Genomic DNA, 18621 nt, shown 5'->3' with positions numbered 1-18621 from the left:
AGGCAAGTTCAAGAAGTCATCAACTCCAGGACTGTGATCCTATTACATAGCTCCCAGCAGTTAACAACATGAGTCTGCAAGGTGGAATTGGAACAGAAGAGGTCTCTGGAAGCAACTGCACAGGTTTTGAAGACCAATACAAACTGGAGTGGAGGAAAAATACCTGGGCTAACATCCAGGTTCACTGTGCTGGGATCCTTGAGTGATGTCCAGGATCCATAGAAAAATAGTTGTCCTGCTGAAAGCCATAGCATACCTACTCTTGTTCAGCCTAGTAGGTCAGTGTGTGGGAGATAGAAGGGGTTCTCTGTATAGATTCACGTTCTTTTCAGTATTATATCTCTTCATGTTATTGCATGAAGGTTCTTGGGGTGAAGTGAAAGAGTAGATAGGAGAATGTAGTGTCATTTTGAGAATCATTCATGTGGTCTAACCTCATTTTACACAGGTGACAGTAGAAACCCTAAGCATGAATTGATTTACTTGGGCTAAAAACAGACTGTAAATGGCTACTCTGTGATTGAAATTCCAGGTTCTGAGTGTAACTCTCTATTTTTTGTGGGTTGCTGCAACTAGATAGACTAGTAGAACATTCACTCAATTATTTGGAGGAGTTACAAATTAAATGGAATTGAACCATACATTCCTGAAAGAACTGGAAATTTTCATTTCTTGTTGGACTCTGTCTTCTTCCATGTTGTAATGCACTTTCTATTTTAACCAATGGAGTTATGTATAATCTACTTTTTTTTCTTTACTTTTCCATGACCATGACTTCTAGGATTATTATTTGAGGATAATTTTTTTAAATTATACTGTTGTCTCAAATTCCATCATATTTTCAAATTGCAGTTGCTGTATTATACATAGTAATCAAAACCATTTGAAAGATTATGCCACAGTTTACTATGTGTTTCCATAAGTACAGCTCAGCTCCAATTTTACATAGCAAACATGTTTTCTCGTTTACAGGCTTGCCCTCTTATATAGTTTCTTTATATTCTAGTGTAAGTCTCAGAACCCCCCAACTCACTATTGTTGTTGCCATCATCACCAAATAACACATAGGTTAGCCATGATCATGCAAGTCTGTCAAAATATTTGGGTTTTTCATTTATTTATTTATTCTAGTTGTTTATGAAGAGATTGTTTATTTTTAAAAACTATAAACATAGTATTAAACAACTCTAATTAATTATAAATGACTTCGGAATACTTTCTCATTGATTTTAATCAGAACTTTCCGGACTAGCAGAGTTGTCTGCTGTTAGACATGTTCATTATCCATTATTTGGTAATCCTGGAAGAAAGGGTGATTAGTGAATAGCTTAACCTTTCTTGAGAAATTTGGCCTGTCTTCCAACAGGAGAACCCAAAGTGTGTTAGAGCATTTTTGATCATATTGTTACTAGTTCAGGCCATGAAGGAAGGGGAGGAAGGAGAGGGAGAGACAGGGAGGGAGCAAAGGAAGAGAGGGAAAACACCATGCCACCCAGTGTTCTGCAGGGCTGGGAGTGTGTTCAACACTCACTCTAGTATTAAGAATGTACCCTAGTGAAGTGAGAGCCTGTTCTACTGACATTTGAAAGCTTAGATTTGATTTGTCTTCCTACAAGTAGCAAAACATATCATCTTTTTTTTTTTTTTGGTGAGGACTGTATTAGTTCATTTTCCCTTGTTGTAACAAAAGTACATGAGCCAAGGTGATTTGTGAAAGAAAGACCCCACAGACATGGTGCTTCAGCCCTGGGGAGGACTTACTGGTGATTGATACCAGGCTGATGGTAAACTTGTAAGAGCAAGAGGTCACACAGTTGGACGGGAAGCCAGAGAGACACTCAGATCAGACACACCCTTTCATAATAACCCTCTCTCTTGGGAACTAACTCCTCTCTAAAGACCAGCATGAATACCTTCTGAAAAGTTCAACATCTAAACCCATGGGAAACAAACTATCCAAACCATGGCAAGGACCAAAAGACAGAACAGGTGAAAAACAGCAAACAAGCCAACACTCAGAAACAAGCAAAAAAAAAAAAAAAAAAAAAAAGAAAAGAAAAGAGAAGAAAAGAAAAGAAAAAAACAAAAAACACCTAGGCTTTAGTCTGAAACGAGAGTCATGTTTATACAGGTTGTCCCCAGAGGATACACCAGGCTGGAAAGAAGAAGCTCAAACTCTGCATAAAAATTTTCCTGAGATGTCTCCCTGACCCCAGGATTGCACCAAATGAATCAGTATCTTCCTCAGAGAGCATGGGCATTTAGTTATTTTCTCCTAAACAAAACATTTGGAATCTGAATTTTAAATTAGCTGCCATCTACCATTTGTTTATTTCTGCAGCTCACTGTGCGGGCACAGCTTGGCGCAAAATCAGAACAGTTGCTGAAGAAAGGAAAGAGTATCTCAGACACGTTGCTTGTTAGCATCATGGTCAATGCCATTAAGTATGTATTATGATTTTCTTTATTTGTTAATGCCAGTCTTTACCACTTGAAGATATATAAAAGATGATATAGAATACCTCATTTTTTAATATCTAATAATTGCTCACCCCATAAGAAAGTATTCAACAACACAAAGTTGAATCTATTTTGTGATTTACATGTGTGTGTTTTCCTTCTTCCCCTTTAGCAACCTTGACTTCTTACACCCAGATATGAGTACAAGTCAGCTTCTATCGCTTGTGGGGGATTCAGTGAGAAATCCATTGGAAACACCAAGGGACAGATTATGGAGAAAAGGGAGCAGCTCCGAGGACCCAGGACACTGGGCTTCTCCTTTGGGGTTATAAAGAAGGGGTCAGCGAACTGGGCACAAGCACACAAAGGCTTGAGCAGTGCGAACACGGGGCGCTGGCGACAGAGTAGGAGTGCACAGGAAATTCATATCTGAGTGGCACAAAGATGATGAGTGGTTGAAATGGGTTGTTCCGTGGTGATCTTCCACTCCCTCCCTTCTAAGGTCCAAGGGTTCTCTCAGCCCTCTTTTGTAATATGGAAAAGGGAGAAAATTTTTTTAAAAATCAGAGTCTCAGTTGATCCATATAATAAAGAGAAGGGGCTAAGCAAGAGGGAAACGAGCTCAAAGGTCCCTGTGGATGAGTTTGGGAGATCATAGAGGGAGAGGATGTAGTTGTGGCATGTAAGAAATCATAAGCCAAAGAGAAGGACAAGAGAGTTGTCAACAGTCTGACTATGCCTCTGGCATGGACTTCCCCTTAATATTATCTTGAACAACTACGTTAGGGTTTAAATTGTTTCTCAGTTGTGATATATCCGGAATCAGACCACAGGGCTGGAACCAGGAAGGGGTCTTAGTCTAACATTGTAACATCTCTCAAAACTGACATGAAATATGTTTCAGGCGTAGGATTGGATTATTTTTTCTATGAAAAAAAATGTTTAAGAAAGGCATCAGATGTAAAGCAAATTTTCACTTTAGTTTCTGTGGCGCTGGAGAATTCACACTCCACTGTTGGAACTTGAGGCACTTACAAAGGATTGTCATCAATCTGAAATGCTTTGATCTTGCCCATGGGCAAAAGGGAACATGTCATTTCAGCAAGATGCCCTAATGATGTATCTGGATAGTAGCGTAGACCAAGCCAAGCTCCAGGTCACCTGACTGCCAACCACCTGTTGTTCTCACATAACAGCTGAAGAGTGTGTCCCTGTCTTCCTCTTGCAGAAGTATCTCCTAAGACTGGGTAGGGGGCAGAGGGGCATGAGAAAGGGCTCCCCCTTTACTGGAGAAGTACTCAAGGATGTATCTTCTCCTTCTAAGACCAATGAGATCATGCATCTGGGGCCATGGTTGTGGCACATAGGGTTGAGCTGTTAGACCTGTTAGGCTGGCATCCCATGTGACGGAGTTCTCTGCTAATGCATCTGTAAAAGCAGTGCAAGATAGACCAAGAATTGGGACCCCTGCCACCTCCATGGAAGATCTGAAAGAAGTTTCTGTCTCCTGCTTCCATTTGGCCCAGTCCTGGCTGTTGTAACCAGTTGGGGAGTAAACCTGCAGATAGAAAACCTGTCTCTTGTTCTCTCTCTGCCCTTCAAATAAATAAATAAATCTTTAAAAAGGAAACCATACACCTCTTCAGTGCAGAATGTCTTGTGGTCTTTAAGCACATCATGAAGCAAACTGTTGACTCTTCCCATGTTTGCAGTCTGACAGTGGATATACAGGCACAGGCTTGAGAATAGCTTGGTATTATGGGAGGATCCCTGTAGTTTGCTCATTTGCAGTTTTGTGACATTGAACCAAATAATGAAATCTGTCAACTTCATTTCCCCCTTTCTTCCTTGTCATGTGACCAGAAGGCTCACATGTAGGTACCAAAGAAACCCTTGGAAAAGAAAGTCTGTGGCTTAACATGAGTTTTAACAGAGAGAGAAATAAAATTACATGTTTTAATCCAAAACGAACATCTCAATTTTACACAATTTAAATGCTTAGAAGAACATTGATGTTTATGCCTTTTTTACATTGTTTTCCAATATTACATTAAAATGAATCTCAGATTTATTCTCTATAATAAGGATGCAGCACTGAGTGCAAACAGCAAAGAAATGCTCCTTAGCATGCTGCAACTTATACCTTGAGATTAATCTCATTTGACTTCAAATAAAGACAGCCTCTTGTGTGGCGAGGTGAATGAGAGCCAGAGTTGAGGTCAGGCTGTGTGACTGTGATGGAGCTTTGGGTGGAGTAAGAGCTTTCTGGATTAACAAATGTGTGAGTCCCCAGGATGTGCTAGGCTCAGTGCTAAAAATGCATTGTTTCAGTTCATCCTCGCCACCACCCCATTTTGTACAGATGAGGAAACTGAGCTGCCCATGAAGAACACCTTTGGGGCACAAGCTAGAAAATGTAATTTGTAAACATGTAGTGGTGAGATCAGTTTTCTCTAAATGTTTCAAAATCAAGACGGATGAAAAATAAGTTGTGGTCCATTTGTTTTATGGACAATGGTAAGGCGTCTGGAATAGATTCAGTAGGGGGTGAGGGGGGAGTTATGTCCCCACAGCAGAATTATGTGTGAGGAGGTGGTTGGAGTACAATAGTAAACCCAGTGTTTTAGTTATAAAGTCATGAAATACTCACAGTAGGAGGTTATTGTAGAGTTGAAAGAAATAAAGTTTTACTGCATATCACTGCCCAAGTACTTGTATCTCTCAACATGTTACATGGCTTGTCTTGTTTCCTATAGTGAGATCCCTCTGTATCAGGATTGGCTCCTGGATGGTTTTCCAATGACACTCAATCAAGCCCAGCTTCTGGAGGAAGCTCTCACAGGCTACAACAGATACCTCCTGGAAGCCGAGGGAAAAGGAGCACAAGTCTCCACGCTGGCTGCTGACCCGACCACCTCCAAAGAAGCACCCCGGCCCGCTCCTACATTTGACTTTGTCATTTTATTAGATATTGCAGATAATTCCTCACTGAGTCGTATGAATGACGTTATGGGTAAGCTATGCATTTCCTTTTGATGTTGATTTTTATGGTCAATATGCTTTTTTTCCCTAAATTTCAAATTAACTCACTAAATGCTGTCATTTTCAATTTTAAGTGACATTGTATCCATTTCAGCCTGACAAATGATTGTCTAGCTGAGCACAGTTGCCTCTTTCACTATTAATGTTACAGTCAATTTCTTTGCCTCAGGCCAAGCCTGAATGAGTGGAAAATTCTCAGCAAACTGCAAGATGTGTCACTAAACCTTTGTGTTATTTGGCTGCTCCCCTGGGACAAGTCTTGCGTGCAACTTGCGAGCATAGAGCTCCTTGTGCCTGTCTGGTACATCTTGTGGGTGCCCCAGGGGTGGTGACAAACCAAATCTGTGCTCTAAGCAGGAGTCTGGAAACATCTTTCCCCTGCATTGTGTATCAGTTCTTGAGTAGCAAGTGTCAGTTTGCTGAAGACATCACACTGTGGAACAGACAATTCCGGCCAGAAACCCTCCGCACCTTACCATAGCAGTAAATGGCTACTTTGATAGTTCAATCTTAATGTTTTTACATCAGAGGGTTGTTTTTTCTTTATTCATTTGTTGTATGTGATCTGTCATTTTCATCCTTATCTGTTCATAATCATCCTGATATTCTCTACATTGTAATAACACTTTGTGTTTCATATTTTGTACTCCATTCTTTCTAATTTCCAAGAAAATTGAATTTCCACCTTAAAATTATGCTTTAAATTTTTTTACATTTTTAATTTTTAACAGATTCGATGGAATTTATACATTTCTAAGTACACAATATTTCCTTCCTCCCTACCTCACACACCTTTCTTCCTACTCACTTTCTCTTTTTTTTCAGTTTTTGAAATAACATATTTAAGTCTTCATTACAGTAAAAAGACTAAATACGTCATCAAATAAGTGATTTAGCAACTCAAAAGCAAAAAGACCTCACTTTACTCAGAATACAAGCAACAGCCAAAAACAAAATTAAATGGAAAAATGATCATTTCACCCATATATAGTAAATTTTATGATAATCACAGACCGTTAAAACTATAGTCACATAGCATTCTTTACCACTGTTTCATAAAAGCTTAAAAAACAAAGCTTTAGAAAACTTCATTTTTAATGGCTTATTGAACAGTTTTAAGTACTTTTGGACCAAGGACACAAGTGTACCCATGTGGCATCTAGTATGCCTATACTGTATCAGTAAGTTTCAATGCTGATAGATTTAGCAGTATCTAATGAAGTCACTTTCATGCCGTAGCTGAAGAATTTTCACGTGCAATTTCTCATGAAGACACCAGTCAACGAACAGCTGCTGAAAATAAGCCTAAGGAAGGAGACCATAATTTAAGAGACCAGATACAGCACAGGTTAGTTTTAAATAAACACCTTGTTTCCTAATTCTTGCCCTTTGGACTAACAGGCAGCCTCTTTGGAATCATCTAGGGAAAAAAGGCATATGTTAGAGTATTCGATCTTTTTTTTTTTTAATTATTTATTATTTAACTTCAGTAATTACATTGTATTATGTGACACAGTTACATAGATACTTGGGTTCTCCCCACCCCTCCCCAAACCCTCCCACCATGGTGGATTCCTCCACCTTGTTGCATAACCACAGCTCAAGTTCAGTTGAGATTTCCCCATTGCAAGCGTATACCAAACATAGAGTCCAGCATCTTATTGTCCCGTCAAGTTCAACGGCTTCTTAGGTATACCCTCTCTGGTCTGATGACAGAGCCAGCAGAGTATCATCCCAGTCAATTGAAAGCTCCAACATACCATCAGCAAAAATTTACATCATTATGGAATTAATTGACATAGTAATGAGTAACCAATATGTTAAAAGTAAATGCGGGTTCCCAGCCACCTTCTGTGACCACCTCACCTATACTTCAATTTTAGTTTATACACAACATATAACATTCAAAACATAACATGTTATACATAACATCATATCATCTTAAATTAAGGCAAACATGTGGTATTTAACCTTTTGGGATTGGCTCATTTCCCTTAGCATTATGGTTTCCAGTTTGGCCCATTTGGCCACAAAGAACTGCATTTTGTTTTTTTTAATAGCTGAGTAGTATTCCATGGAGTAGATGAACCATAGCTTTCTTATCCAATCCTCTGTTGATGGGCATTTTGGTTGTTTCCATGTTTTTGCAATTACTGATTGTGCTGCTATGAACATAGGAGTGCATGTTGGTTTCTCATAGAACAAGTGTTCTGGATATATTCCTAGGAGTGCTATTGCTGGATCATACGGTATGTTGAATTTGAGTTGTTTGAATATTCTCCATACTGATTTCCATAGAGGCTGTACCAGCCTGCAGCCCCACCAGCAGTGGAGTAGGGTTCCCTTTTCCCCGCAACCTCGCCAACAAGTGTCGTTGGTGCTTTTATTCATGTGGGCCAGTCTTACTGGCGTTAGGTGGTACCTCATTGATGTTTTAATTTGGATTTCCCTTATTGCCAGGGAACTTGAGCATTTTTTCATATGTTTATTTGCCATTTGGGTTTGTTCCTTTGTGAAGTGTCTGCCCATTTCCCGTGCCCATTTCTTGAGTGGGTTGCTTGTTTTGACATTTTGGTTGTTTTGTAGCTCTTTGTATATTCTGGATATTAGCCCTCTATCACCTATGTCGTGTGCGAAGATCTTCTCCCATTCTGTGGGTTGCCTTTTTACTTTGTTGATTGTTTCTCTAGCTGTACAGAAGCTTCTTAGTTTGATGAGGTCCCAATTGTTTATTTTGGTCTTGATTTCTACTGCATCTGGAGTCTTTAACCTTCAAACTTTTGGAAGAAAATGTTGGAAACACACTGGAACACTTAGGGGTAGGCCCTCACTTCCTAAAAAAGACTCCAGATGCAGTAGAGTATTCGATCTTTTACAGGTAAACATGAACTTGTGTTGATCATTAAGTGAGGCGAATATGTGTGTGCTAGCTTTCACATTCGTATCCCAAGTCTTTGTAGTCCAGGAAAACAAGAACCCCATCTGGCGACATTTCTCTTTCTGGCTGCATCAACTTAGAGGTGGAATCCTAGTTCAGCCCTCATCAAGGAGATACCAGTGAATGTCATGGAAATGCAAAGAGCCAGACATCAAACCCCACACATTAGTTCTAAAACTACTTATGTCGCGCAAAACTTGTATTGTTGCATTCTTTTGGAAGTGTGCAGTTTGCCATTGAGAAAGAAAATTCATACAAAATTATGCGACTTTTTGAAACACAGGCAGTCTAGAGATATGAAGTGTGCCAAGGAAGAGTAATTGAGCTACATTAAGGGAGTCTATACTCCAGGAAAAAAAACCAAGGACTGTTCCAAGAATACTCTTGTGTAAAGCAGAGAAGTCTGATCCATCTATACTTGCTGAGAGGTCTCTTCAATTTCTATCTCTAAGAAAACATAGATAGCCCAAGTGTTGTTACGGCCATATCAGAATGCTCAGTTATTCTGTTACCATTACTGATGCTTCCTTAAACTTTTCTTACACATCGGAACTAACATTAAAGATTTCCTGAATAGCGACATTTTCAAATCTTCCTTTACTGTTTCATATGTTTTAAAAGTATATCCTAGAAAGAATCTTGATTGAATTTGAACTGTAATACTGCAACAAGATGGAAGAATCCACCATGAAGGAAGGGCATGGGGAGGGTTGGGGGAATCCCTGAGCCTGTGAAACTGTTACATAAAGCAATGTAATTAATAAAAAAAAAAAGTATATCCTGATGGCTTTAAAAGTATATCTTGATGGCATTAAAAGGTTTATCCCTTTATCTAGAAAGATATTACATTGTAGATTTCCTCAAGTTGGTTTTTCAGATTCAGTTCCTTTGGCAGCCCATTCTTTTCATTATGCATATTAAGTGAATTATACGTAATGTCATGTTTAATGTTTCTTCATGTAACGGTTTCAATCATTATGAGTTTTTCACACAATATTTTGGTTTTGCAGAATTATAGGTTTCTTGGACAACTGGCCTTCATTGGAAAGATGGTTTTCAGAGCCAGAAAATATTTTGATAAGAATCAATGCTGAGGTAGATCAAAAGTCTTTATATCAAAGAGTAAGAGAAATATTTTCAACTGAAATAGTGAAAAAAAAGAATAAAGGTAATCACAAATCTTTTTGATTTTGAATCTATGTAACTATATAATTAAAATGCATTGTCTTAGTAAGTTGAGAATGAAATGAAAATACAATTGTAATTTCACTTGTATTTGAATTTTATTATTGGCAAATGTGTTTTCCTTTGGCTGTGTATGTTTCTTGCTACAAATGATTCTTACTGCATATGTTTCTGAATAAAATATTTTTCTTTCTTCTTTTCAATTTCATCAAAAGGGATTCTATCATTGAAAGTATTGCTTCCACAAAGGGAAGAATGCAGTAGCAGGATTAAAAACCAAGGATATGTAGCCTGTCACATTGTGTAACCTGAATACAGTGTTTATTGCTCAAGAAACTATTTTATAATAAAAAGTAAGAATACCATGGAAAGGGGAAAGATTTCAATTTGTTACCTTCATCACTTTAGGGAAGTGATTCCCCTTTCAGGATAATTTTATCTCTCCAAATTACACATTTTATTGTGACTGTGTTGATTGGTAATGTCTTATTTATCCCACTTCTGTGGTGTATCTCACCCATTTTAAACCAGTTGACTTCCTTCCTTGTTCAAACAATACTGGTTGCGCATTAATCTCTCATGGTCTGATTGAAAGGGATAGTTAGTTCATTTTAAGCATTATTTTACCTTTTTATGTGGAATTTTACCTCTATGAAATGATTTGAGAGAACAATGTTTCCTTTTAATTACCAATTACTTCTAATTATGCTGATAACTACAATTTTATGCCATAATAAAAAGTGATCAAAGTTAATAATTTCAAAAGGCTCCTATAATTGCGTTGATTGCATCCTGCCTCTCATTACTAGACTGGCCGCCTAACACAATATGTCAGTTTACTGATAAGTAAGCCATTATCCCTGTGGGGCTCAAACATAGAAAAATAAGTACCTGCATCTCCATGTATGCTTCAAAAACTACACACACACACACACACACACACACACACACACACACACGCATGTGTGGAGAATTGAAGAGCCTTAGCATGCCATTTAATAGCCATAAATGGACAGAGAGGAGGGACAAAATGTTCTACAAAATCTTAGAGTCTTGTTTAGGGGGCAAAATCAAACTAATCCTCATGTATTCATCAAAGTCTAGATTAGAATCTGTTCCAGCTATCAATCTCCACATTTCTGACTGTGCCAGAAAAAAAGTGAACCTGAATGAAGGTGAAGGGCTTGACCATGACTGTGTCTTAGAAAGACACAATCCGTACCCCTTGTCGACTGTATGTGGCCTGTAACAGTCCTTCTAGGCCTCAAAAAGTACCTTCGTGGTGGGCTACCCAATTTGGCAGCCTACCCAAAACTTAAACAGCTCAGCAGCACTATTGATCCCTCTTACTGCATTGTGTTTCTTTTTTTGTAGTATTAATCACTTTCTAACCTCTTGTATAAATTAATATCACATTTCTGAGTTAACTCATATCAATAGTACGTGAACATCACAGAGCCATTAACTTTTCCATTTTGTAGTGTTGTTGTATCTCTACTACCTAATGTTGTCTGGACATTATCATTGTCATCTTTAATAGGAGTTTACTTCATGGTTATAGCTTTTCTTTCCTTCAAGCCCAACTCAACAAAGAGTTGTTGCATGAGTGAATAAATTCCTAAGACTTACACACATACTATGTACTGTTTGTTTTACATGCATTTCTTTAAGTCAGTGCTGCCCATCACTTGTCCCACTCATCCCTTCTCCACCCCTTTCTTCACATTAATCTTCACCTTCTCTCTGTCATTTTTTCACCTTGATCATCACAGAAAATTTTTTAAAATAATCCCTGTTTCCTATCCCTCTTTAGGAGGTACTTCTAAATTGCTACATTTGGCATTAACTTGCTTATCCAATTTCTCTGTTCCGTGGACACACACACACACCCCATTACTACAATCTTCATTACCAGCAGCACCACCCACATAATCGTTACCATCCCCGTCCTCCCCCTACAACCTCCCCTCCCCACCACTAGCACCTATACCTCTGTCATTCTTATTGCCAAGCACCAGCCAACACCACCCTCACCATCAACACCAGCATCTCCATCACCACCACCGCTGTCACCACCCCTCATCAAAAGACAAGGGAAACCATGTTTCTGTCAAAGCATAGACGTCTTAAAAGAGTAAATTTAAGAACATGGTAAGTTAAGGGAGAAACCTAAAGGTGTGCAATTCGCTGCAAATCAATAAGTATGCTTTTATATTCTGGTTTCTCCTGTTCCATTGATAAATAGTATCTGGAGGCCCTGATAGGGGTCCTTTCGAACCCCCTACCCTTTTCTTTTCTTTTTTTTTTTTTGCAGTTCAAAAGAAATTGGAAGAAAAGGAAACTGAGAAAAAAGCCCCAGTGTCCGTGGCCCAGCCTCCACCCGCCACTCCTCCTCTCCTTGCTGAGCCAGAGAAGGAAGCTCAGCAGCATGAATCCGCAAAGACTCCCCCTGCAAAAGGAAAACCACAATCAGGTGATTGACAGAACAACTTATAATCTTGTTAGGCAACTGCTTTTTTTCCACCTAGAAAAGAATTAGAAATTATAGTATCTGTGCATTTGTCTAGATTCAGACTTGGGGCAACTTCAGTCATTTGTAACCCATCTGTACACTTAGATAAAAGTGGAGGGGAAAAGGCAAACTTGTTACTAGTAGCTAAGTAGTAGTTACTAAAATAAGTTCTGGGGTCTTTCCTGTGTAGAGAATGTGGAGTGATCACATTCAGGCCTCTAGATCCAAGCACGACAAAAGGTAAGGAGAGAAATGGTACAGGGAAACAAGGTTGTAGCTCTAGAAAGGAGCTCAAGGCAGATCTGGGAAGCCTTCTATCTAGAAACCTGTTGGGCTATGAAGTTAGATTTGCATAAAGAGTAAGAACATCTCGACAAAGTTAGAATTGATGTAGCTGCTTGCCCACAAGAATAAGAGGACAATCAGCACCATTCTTAGAGATGAGAAATCGTGTGTCACCGTGCTATCTTCCAGGTCGGTTGATTACAAAAGTGTAGAAACATACACCGGACATATCAGTGTGTATCTGTCTCTGGAGATACAGATAGAACCCCTGTGGGAAGATATACTTTAGATTCTTTCAAGGCCCCTCACCACTACGAACTATGAGACTCCCAGTAAGTGGTAGACAGGGAGGAAAATGACAAAATTTTAAAAGCTCAGTGGGTGTTGACTCATGGTACTGAAGGGGTATCAGTAGCACATTGGCGTGTGTAATTGAAACACATGGATCTGGTTTCTGGCTTCAGCTTTCTGCAGGGTTGCCTACGCAGTGGCACAAATCCACAAAGGTAAACTTGATGCTGTATCATGACCATATTTATAAACTCCAGAGTCTCCCTGTTTTGTGGAAAATTGAGACAGTTCTGAAATTGTTAAAACCTCTTGAAATTTTTTTACATTTACTTTTACAAACTAAATTATTAAATATTAAACAAAGTGTAAAGACTTCAGTGACAAATGAAATGGCTTATTAAATAATTATTTTGCTAGTATAAGCCCAAATTCACAAAGCCAAAAATTGCAATTTTATATCCACCCTGTATTCCACCACTTGGTTAAGGATTTTTTTTCAAATGCAAAAGTTTGGAGGATAAATTGAAATCTTTAAAATGCAGCTTAGAATGGGGAAGAAATTTTCTCAGTGACCCGAAATCACCCAACAGAGTCTTTTAACCTGTGGCAGTAGCTCTTCATACAACTTCATCCACCCTTGGTTTGCTTGCAATCAGGAGTGTCTTTGTATTGAATCCATTCTCTTATGTGAATCCCTAATGTTTCTGATTATGACACAGATCCATCCTTACTTTTCTGAAGTTTGTTTGCTGTGTTAGTCATGTGTTCTTGAATACTGTTCATTGAAGGAACAATAAATTTCTCATTATATCAAGAACCTCTGGTTGTATCTGTCTCTTCTTTTCTGCCAAGGACAGGGCTGATGCCTTGTCTTTAAAAATGTATAGACGTTAAACTCCAGAGTCCAAATTACCGCCATCCTGCAAATTATTGGCAGGAAGTCTTGGTGCACATGGGCATTGATTGGGCGGAAGAGCAGACTTCGCTGAAGCTTCGCAAGTGTGATCATGGGGATTTTAGGGAGGCAGGCTTCCAGCAGTTACATGGGTGCAGTTGCATAGACACACACATACACACACACGATTGTGGGTTTTTTGGTTTTTTGTTTTGTTTTGTCTTTTATTTGGTTGGTTGATTTCTTTTTTTGAAGAAAATCTTTTTAGAACTTGAAAATCTTTTTAGAACTGAAAATCTGAAGCTGCTGAGCATGCCTAACTCAAACATCAAATTACCTGTAAAAATTGAGATGAAAAGATAAATTATTTACTAGACACACATGCACGTGTGCACACCAGCCCCCCCACACACAAATATCATACTGGAAATGAGGTAGACACGGAAGCACAGTATACGAAGCCTTAACAGTCATTTTGACCAAATATAGTTCTGTATTTTAAGTAGTTCTGCATTTTCAATCTGCTTCACCTGTAATCAGGACTACATTTGAAAACGTTGTGCTCCATTAAGTGGTTTATTTTCAAACCCATTACCAAGTGTCAGTATTTAGTTTAGAAATAAATTTCTTAATATGACAAAGTAGAATAGTGCTGTCTATGCTGTTATTTTTGGAGATATCAGAATATTTTGGAGCTAATTTTAAAAACAGAATTCATGCTAACTCTTTACCTCCTTCCTTCCAACCTCCAATCTCCATCTCTTTCCTCTCTCTCTCCCTCCCTTCCTTTCCTAAGTTTCATGGTCAACTATTTGTGTATTTAAAAGTCCTATAACAAGGTTAACAAAGTTTCCAGGGCAACTTTTCTCTGTCATTTCACTTGTTGTATTCCTATAGAATCTTGGTTATCAGACCTGAGATATTTAAATAACATATGCTATGAATTTATACATTGTTCTAATGACCACTTCTAAATAGATGAAATGGGCTCTCTCCAGCACAGACATTTAAATTGTTGTACATACCCTTACTTCCAGTAAGATTTAAAAAAAAAAAATGAACCCCAGCACCAAGAAAGGAAAAACGATTAAAATTATTTGGTAAATCATGCAGTTTGGTGCATTTTTTGTTTGCCTCTATCCTTTGCATTACAAATTGCAACCAATCTAACTTCAGATTAATTTTAATTAATATTAAAGATTGAGACATTTTCTGCAAAGTACCAAGGTTTATCAGTGAGAAGTAACATTTGATTGCTTATGGATACATGCAGTTGACTTCTTTCAAGGTTAATTCAAAGGATATTTTCATTAAATACATACTTTTTGAAAAAATAATACATACCTTTTTAACTCGTCATTACGTGTTGCCAAGGCATCTTTAGTCCAACTGTGTGCAATGTTCACAAAATAACATATTTGAAAAGATGCATATTTTGTCATTTAATTATGTTTGAGGATTTTTTTTAAAGTTCGTGGAATATATATACTGTGAGCTTCAGAATCGTTTTTGGGTCAAGATAAACTCAACTTACAATTCCATTTGCGTGAACTTTATGATGTACCCTTGTATAGTCATGAATCTCAAAAAAAACTCTCTGCTCTGGTTATATGACATGATGGGCTTATGTAACTAGACCAACATTTTTGATAAAATTTTAAACGCAATCAATAAGACAGAGTGCTCACTAGTTTGCTAATAGAGTAATTTTCATGTTTTACATTACTCTTCCTTGCTTTCTCATTATTATTCAAAGAGTCAAATGAATCATCAAAAATAGGAATAAGCTTATATTTGTGAGATATCAAATCATTAAATTAATCATAATTTGCATGTGTAAGGTAATTGTAAATAATTAAGATATACAGACTCAAAAGTAAACATAAACATTCAAAAGGATAATATATACATTGGAGACATGTCATTCACACTATGTAATTAGTTCCAAAGACTTCCAAATATTTTCTGTTTTTGATTTACTATTCTGCTTTTTAGCATAATATCTGAAATAGATGAATTCTTAAACAAGATTTTAAAGTCTTTGTTTTACATTTAAAAATGTAGATTTGACACTTTTAACAGAGTTTCCATCATTGATAGGGAGTTAAATGATTTTATTTCCTAATATTCAAAATAAATATCATTAATGGTGAACACTAGCAACTGCGTGGCTGTTTCACAGGCCAATTTTATTCAAACCATCTCTGTGAAGTGAGAAGCCATCCTTCCTCTCGTTTCTTCACTCTCACCATCATCCTGTGCTCTTCAGTCTTTGACATAGTCATATTCTTCTCTACATGTTAGCAATCTCTACTTTTTTTCCTTTCAATTTTTAAAGTTGGAATTTCAGTTTAGGGTTGTGCTTACCGTGTTCTCAAAATATTTCCTGTGCTCTTCGACCCATTTTCTGTTGTTCCATTAATGTACCTTCTGAAAATCATTGCTTTTCAATTCCATAACCTTACCTGGGTTGATCTTCTTTAGGAGCTAAATTTTTAATTAATCCATAATCAGTTCAGAAAATGCGAAACTATATAAAAATTAAATTTTTTTAACTACAGAATTGTTTTCTAAAGCACTGTGCATGTCTGATGGGGTAGTGGCTGCCCTCTACAAGATCCCAGAACACTTTGTAGAATACTAATACCTGCTGAAGTAAGCATTCAGAAATAGTATCACCTTGTATCCAATGGCTTGCCCTGTGTCGTAGTGCTTGTGTTAAGATTTTTCCAATGCTTGCCTTATGTCTTATAGTTTTAATTGTAGTTGGTCATAATATTAGTGGTATGATCATCAATGTCATGAGTAAAAGATGGGAGCAAACAGAGGGGGGAAAAGACGAACGTGAAATGAAATTGAAGTAACTCAAGAGCAATGACTGTTAAAGTATGGCCTGTGGACCAGCAGCATCCCCAGTATCCAGAAGCTTATTGGAAATAGAAATATTCAACTTACCCAAGAACTACTGAGTTTGAAGCTCTAGAATGGATGCCCACAAATTTCTGTTTTAATAAAGCCCTACTGGGACTCCGGTGATCATTAAAGTGTGGGAATCCCTCTGCTGGAATCCAAGACTTGTTATGCTATCACAGTCATGGGAATATCAGAAGCATCAATTACTTCTAATGTATGATTTAGCAAGTACTCCCTTCACAGTATACTTAAATTAAAATCAAAATACAAGTATCAAAATGCTGTACTAATTGATTTAAAAATGCAAAGCCAGGAGGAAGAAAGAAGCATATTCGTTTGCCTCCTTCACATCACCAAACAGGAAATATACCAGTTCTAAGAGACAAGAAAGAAAAACTTTTTTGAGGATTAATTTTTAAAAGATTGATTTTTATTGCCTGAGACGTTGCACTGATGTCACCTCAAAGTTCATGCTGTTTATGATGAACTTATGGTCCCAGTTCAAACAGCAAAATGCTTTAACAATCTCCTTTTACAATATAATTTGTAATCATATTAACAAACACCTTCTTTGGGAATATTGACTATGTACTGGATACTTTAACAGATAATTTACATGTGCTTACAATCACCTTTGGAGTTGAAATGATCACTTTACAACCTCAAGGATGATAATAATGTGAGTCAAATAAAGAAATGTTAGCCAATGAGAAAAGAAATCTTATAGCTCTTCACTCTCAAATGCAACCCATACACCCAAATTAATTTGCAGTGCTAAATTGCCCATAGCTTCTCTGGATTTTACCTGAATACCATCATCATGATTTAGGTAAATTAAATAATACTGTTGCTCCTAATGTGAGTCATTTAATGAATCTATTTTCTCAGCCTGTATTTTTTAATTTTCTCAGAATATTATCCAAAGGAAAATTGTCATGCACCATAAAACAGTCTTAAAATCAATTTGTATTCCAAATAAATCATATTATAAGAAACATGCTAATGTTTGTAAATTGCTTAATATCAATCTAATGAACAGTTATGAATGTGAACTACGTCAATAGACACGAGAAGGCAATAGAGTGTAATAATCAAAAGCACAAGTCTGGAGCCAGGCTGCATCAGCTGGAATTCTAGCTCTTACCAAATGGGAGACTTCAGTTACTAGGCGTCTGCTTGCTCTCTATTAAACATGATACTAAGAGTATCTGTCTATGTGCCTGTTGGAAGGAGTAAAATAGCCCAGACCTGGCTCAGCGCAGTCTGAATAAAGGCTGTTACTGAAGACAGCAGGCAAAAAGGGGAATCTTCTATAAAGCTGACCTGATGAATCTCCCATCTAAAACAAGGGTTTGCTCAATGAGCCCAGGGAGCCAGTCTCATTATTTTTGTAGTTGTCCACATTGCATCTCTCTAATTCCACAGAAAAACAACACGAGTTTTAGGACACTGAGCAGAGAATACCTTCCCTCCATTAAACTCTCCCAAATCAGTTTCTCTGTGAGAATTAGGGCAAAAGCTGCTTCCTATTTCTGGTTGTGTTGCTTCCATCTGTCCTATTTCTAAGCTTAAAATTTCCATCTCATTCACGACATCCTGAATATCAAGTTTGGTTGCCAGTGTTGATTTTGGCTAAGCTTGGCTGGCCCCAAGGCAGTAAGAAAGTTGTCAATGTTAACCAGTCTTCTGGCCTCTACATAATGAAGCTATTAATTAAAATAGGGGTCTACAGGAAGTATTTTAGGACTGAAAGGCAATAATAATACGTTCTTTAAAAAATAAATCAGACTTTCTGTATCTATTTAATCCTTCCTACAGTTCTCATTTCTCATTCCTCTCAATTCTTGAGGCTGGCCAGCATTGGAGAATAGTAGTTTAGGTCACTGCGTATGATGCTGGCATCGTGTCTCAGAGCAGCAGTTCAAGTCTCAGCTGCTCTGTTTCTGATCCAGCTCCCTGCTAAAGGGCCTGGGAAAGAAGCCAATGATGGCTTACCTGGAAGATCCCCAGGGAGTTCCAGGTTACTGGATTCATTGTGGCCCAGCCCCCAGCCATTGCTGCATTTGGGAGAAGAAACAGCAAATGGAAAATCTCCTTTGT

The 18621-nt window shown here is 37.8% G+C and overlaps 1 protein-coding gene across 3 annotated transcripts in view; it reads left to right on the top strand.

The window, feature by feature from the left end:
- The window catches only part of SPEF2 (sperm flagellar 2), a 139731-nt gene that overhangs the window by 60859 nt on the left and 60251 nt on the right, over positions 1-18621 (top strand). For all 3 annotated transcript variants that reach the window (XM_058680011.1, XM_058680010.1, XM_058680012.1), the window contains exons 13-17: positions 2342-2445; positions 5217-5473; positions 6742-6850; positions 9451-9608; positions 11940-12098. In XM_058680011.1, coding sequence (XP_058535994.1) covers positions 2342-2445; positions 5217-5473; positions 6742-6850; positions 9451-9608; positions 11940-12098 — 787 coding nt within the window. The remainder of the gene's footprint in view (positions 1-2341; positions 2446-5216; positions 5474-6741; positions 6851-9450; positions 9609-11939; positions 12099-18621) is intronic.

This window comes from Ochotona princeps, chromosome 23, assembly GCF_030435755.1.
Source record: "Ochotona princeps isolate mOchPri1 chromosome 23, mOchPri1.hap1, whole genome shotgun sequence".
Lineage (NCBI taxonomy): Eukaryota > Metazoa > Chordata > Mammalia > Lagomorpha > Ochotonidae > Ochotona > Ochotona princeps.
The sequence above is the reverse complement of the archived record's forward strand: the minus strand, read 5'-3'. Positions and strand labels throughout refer to the sequence as shown.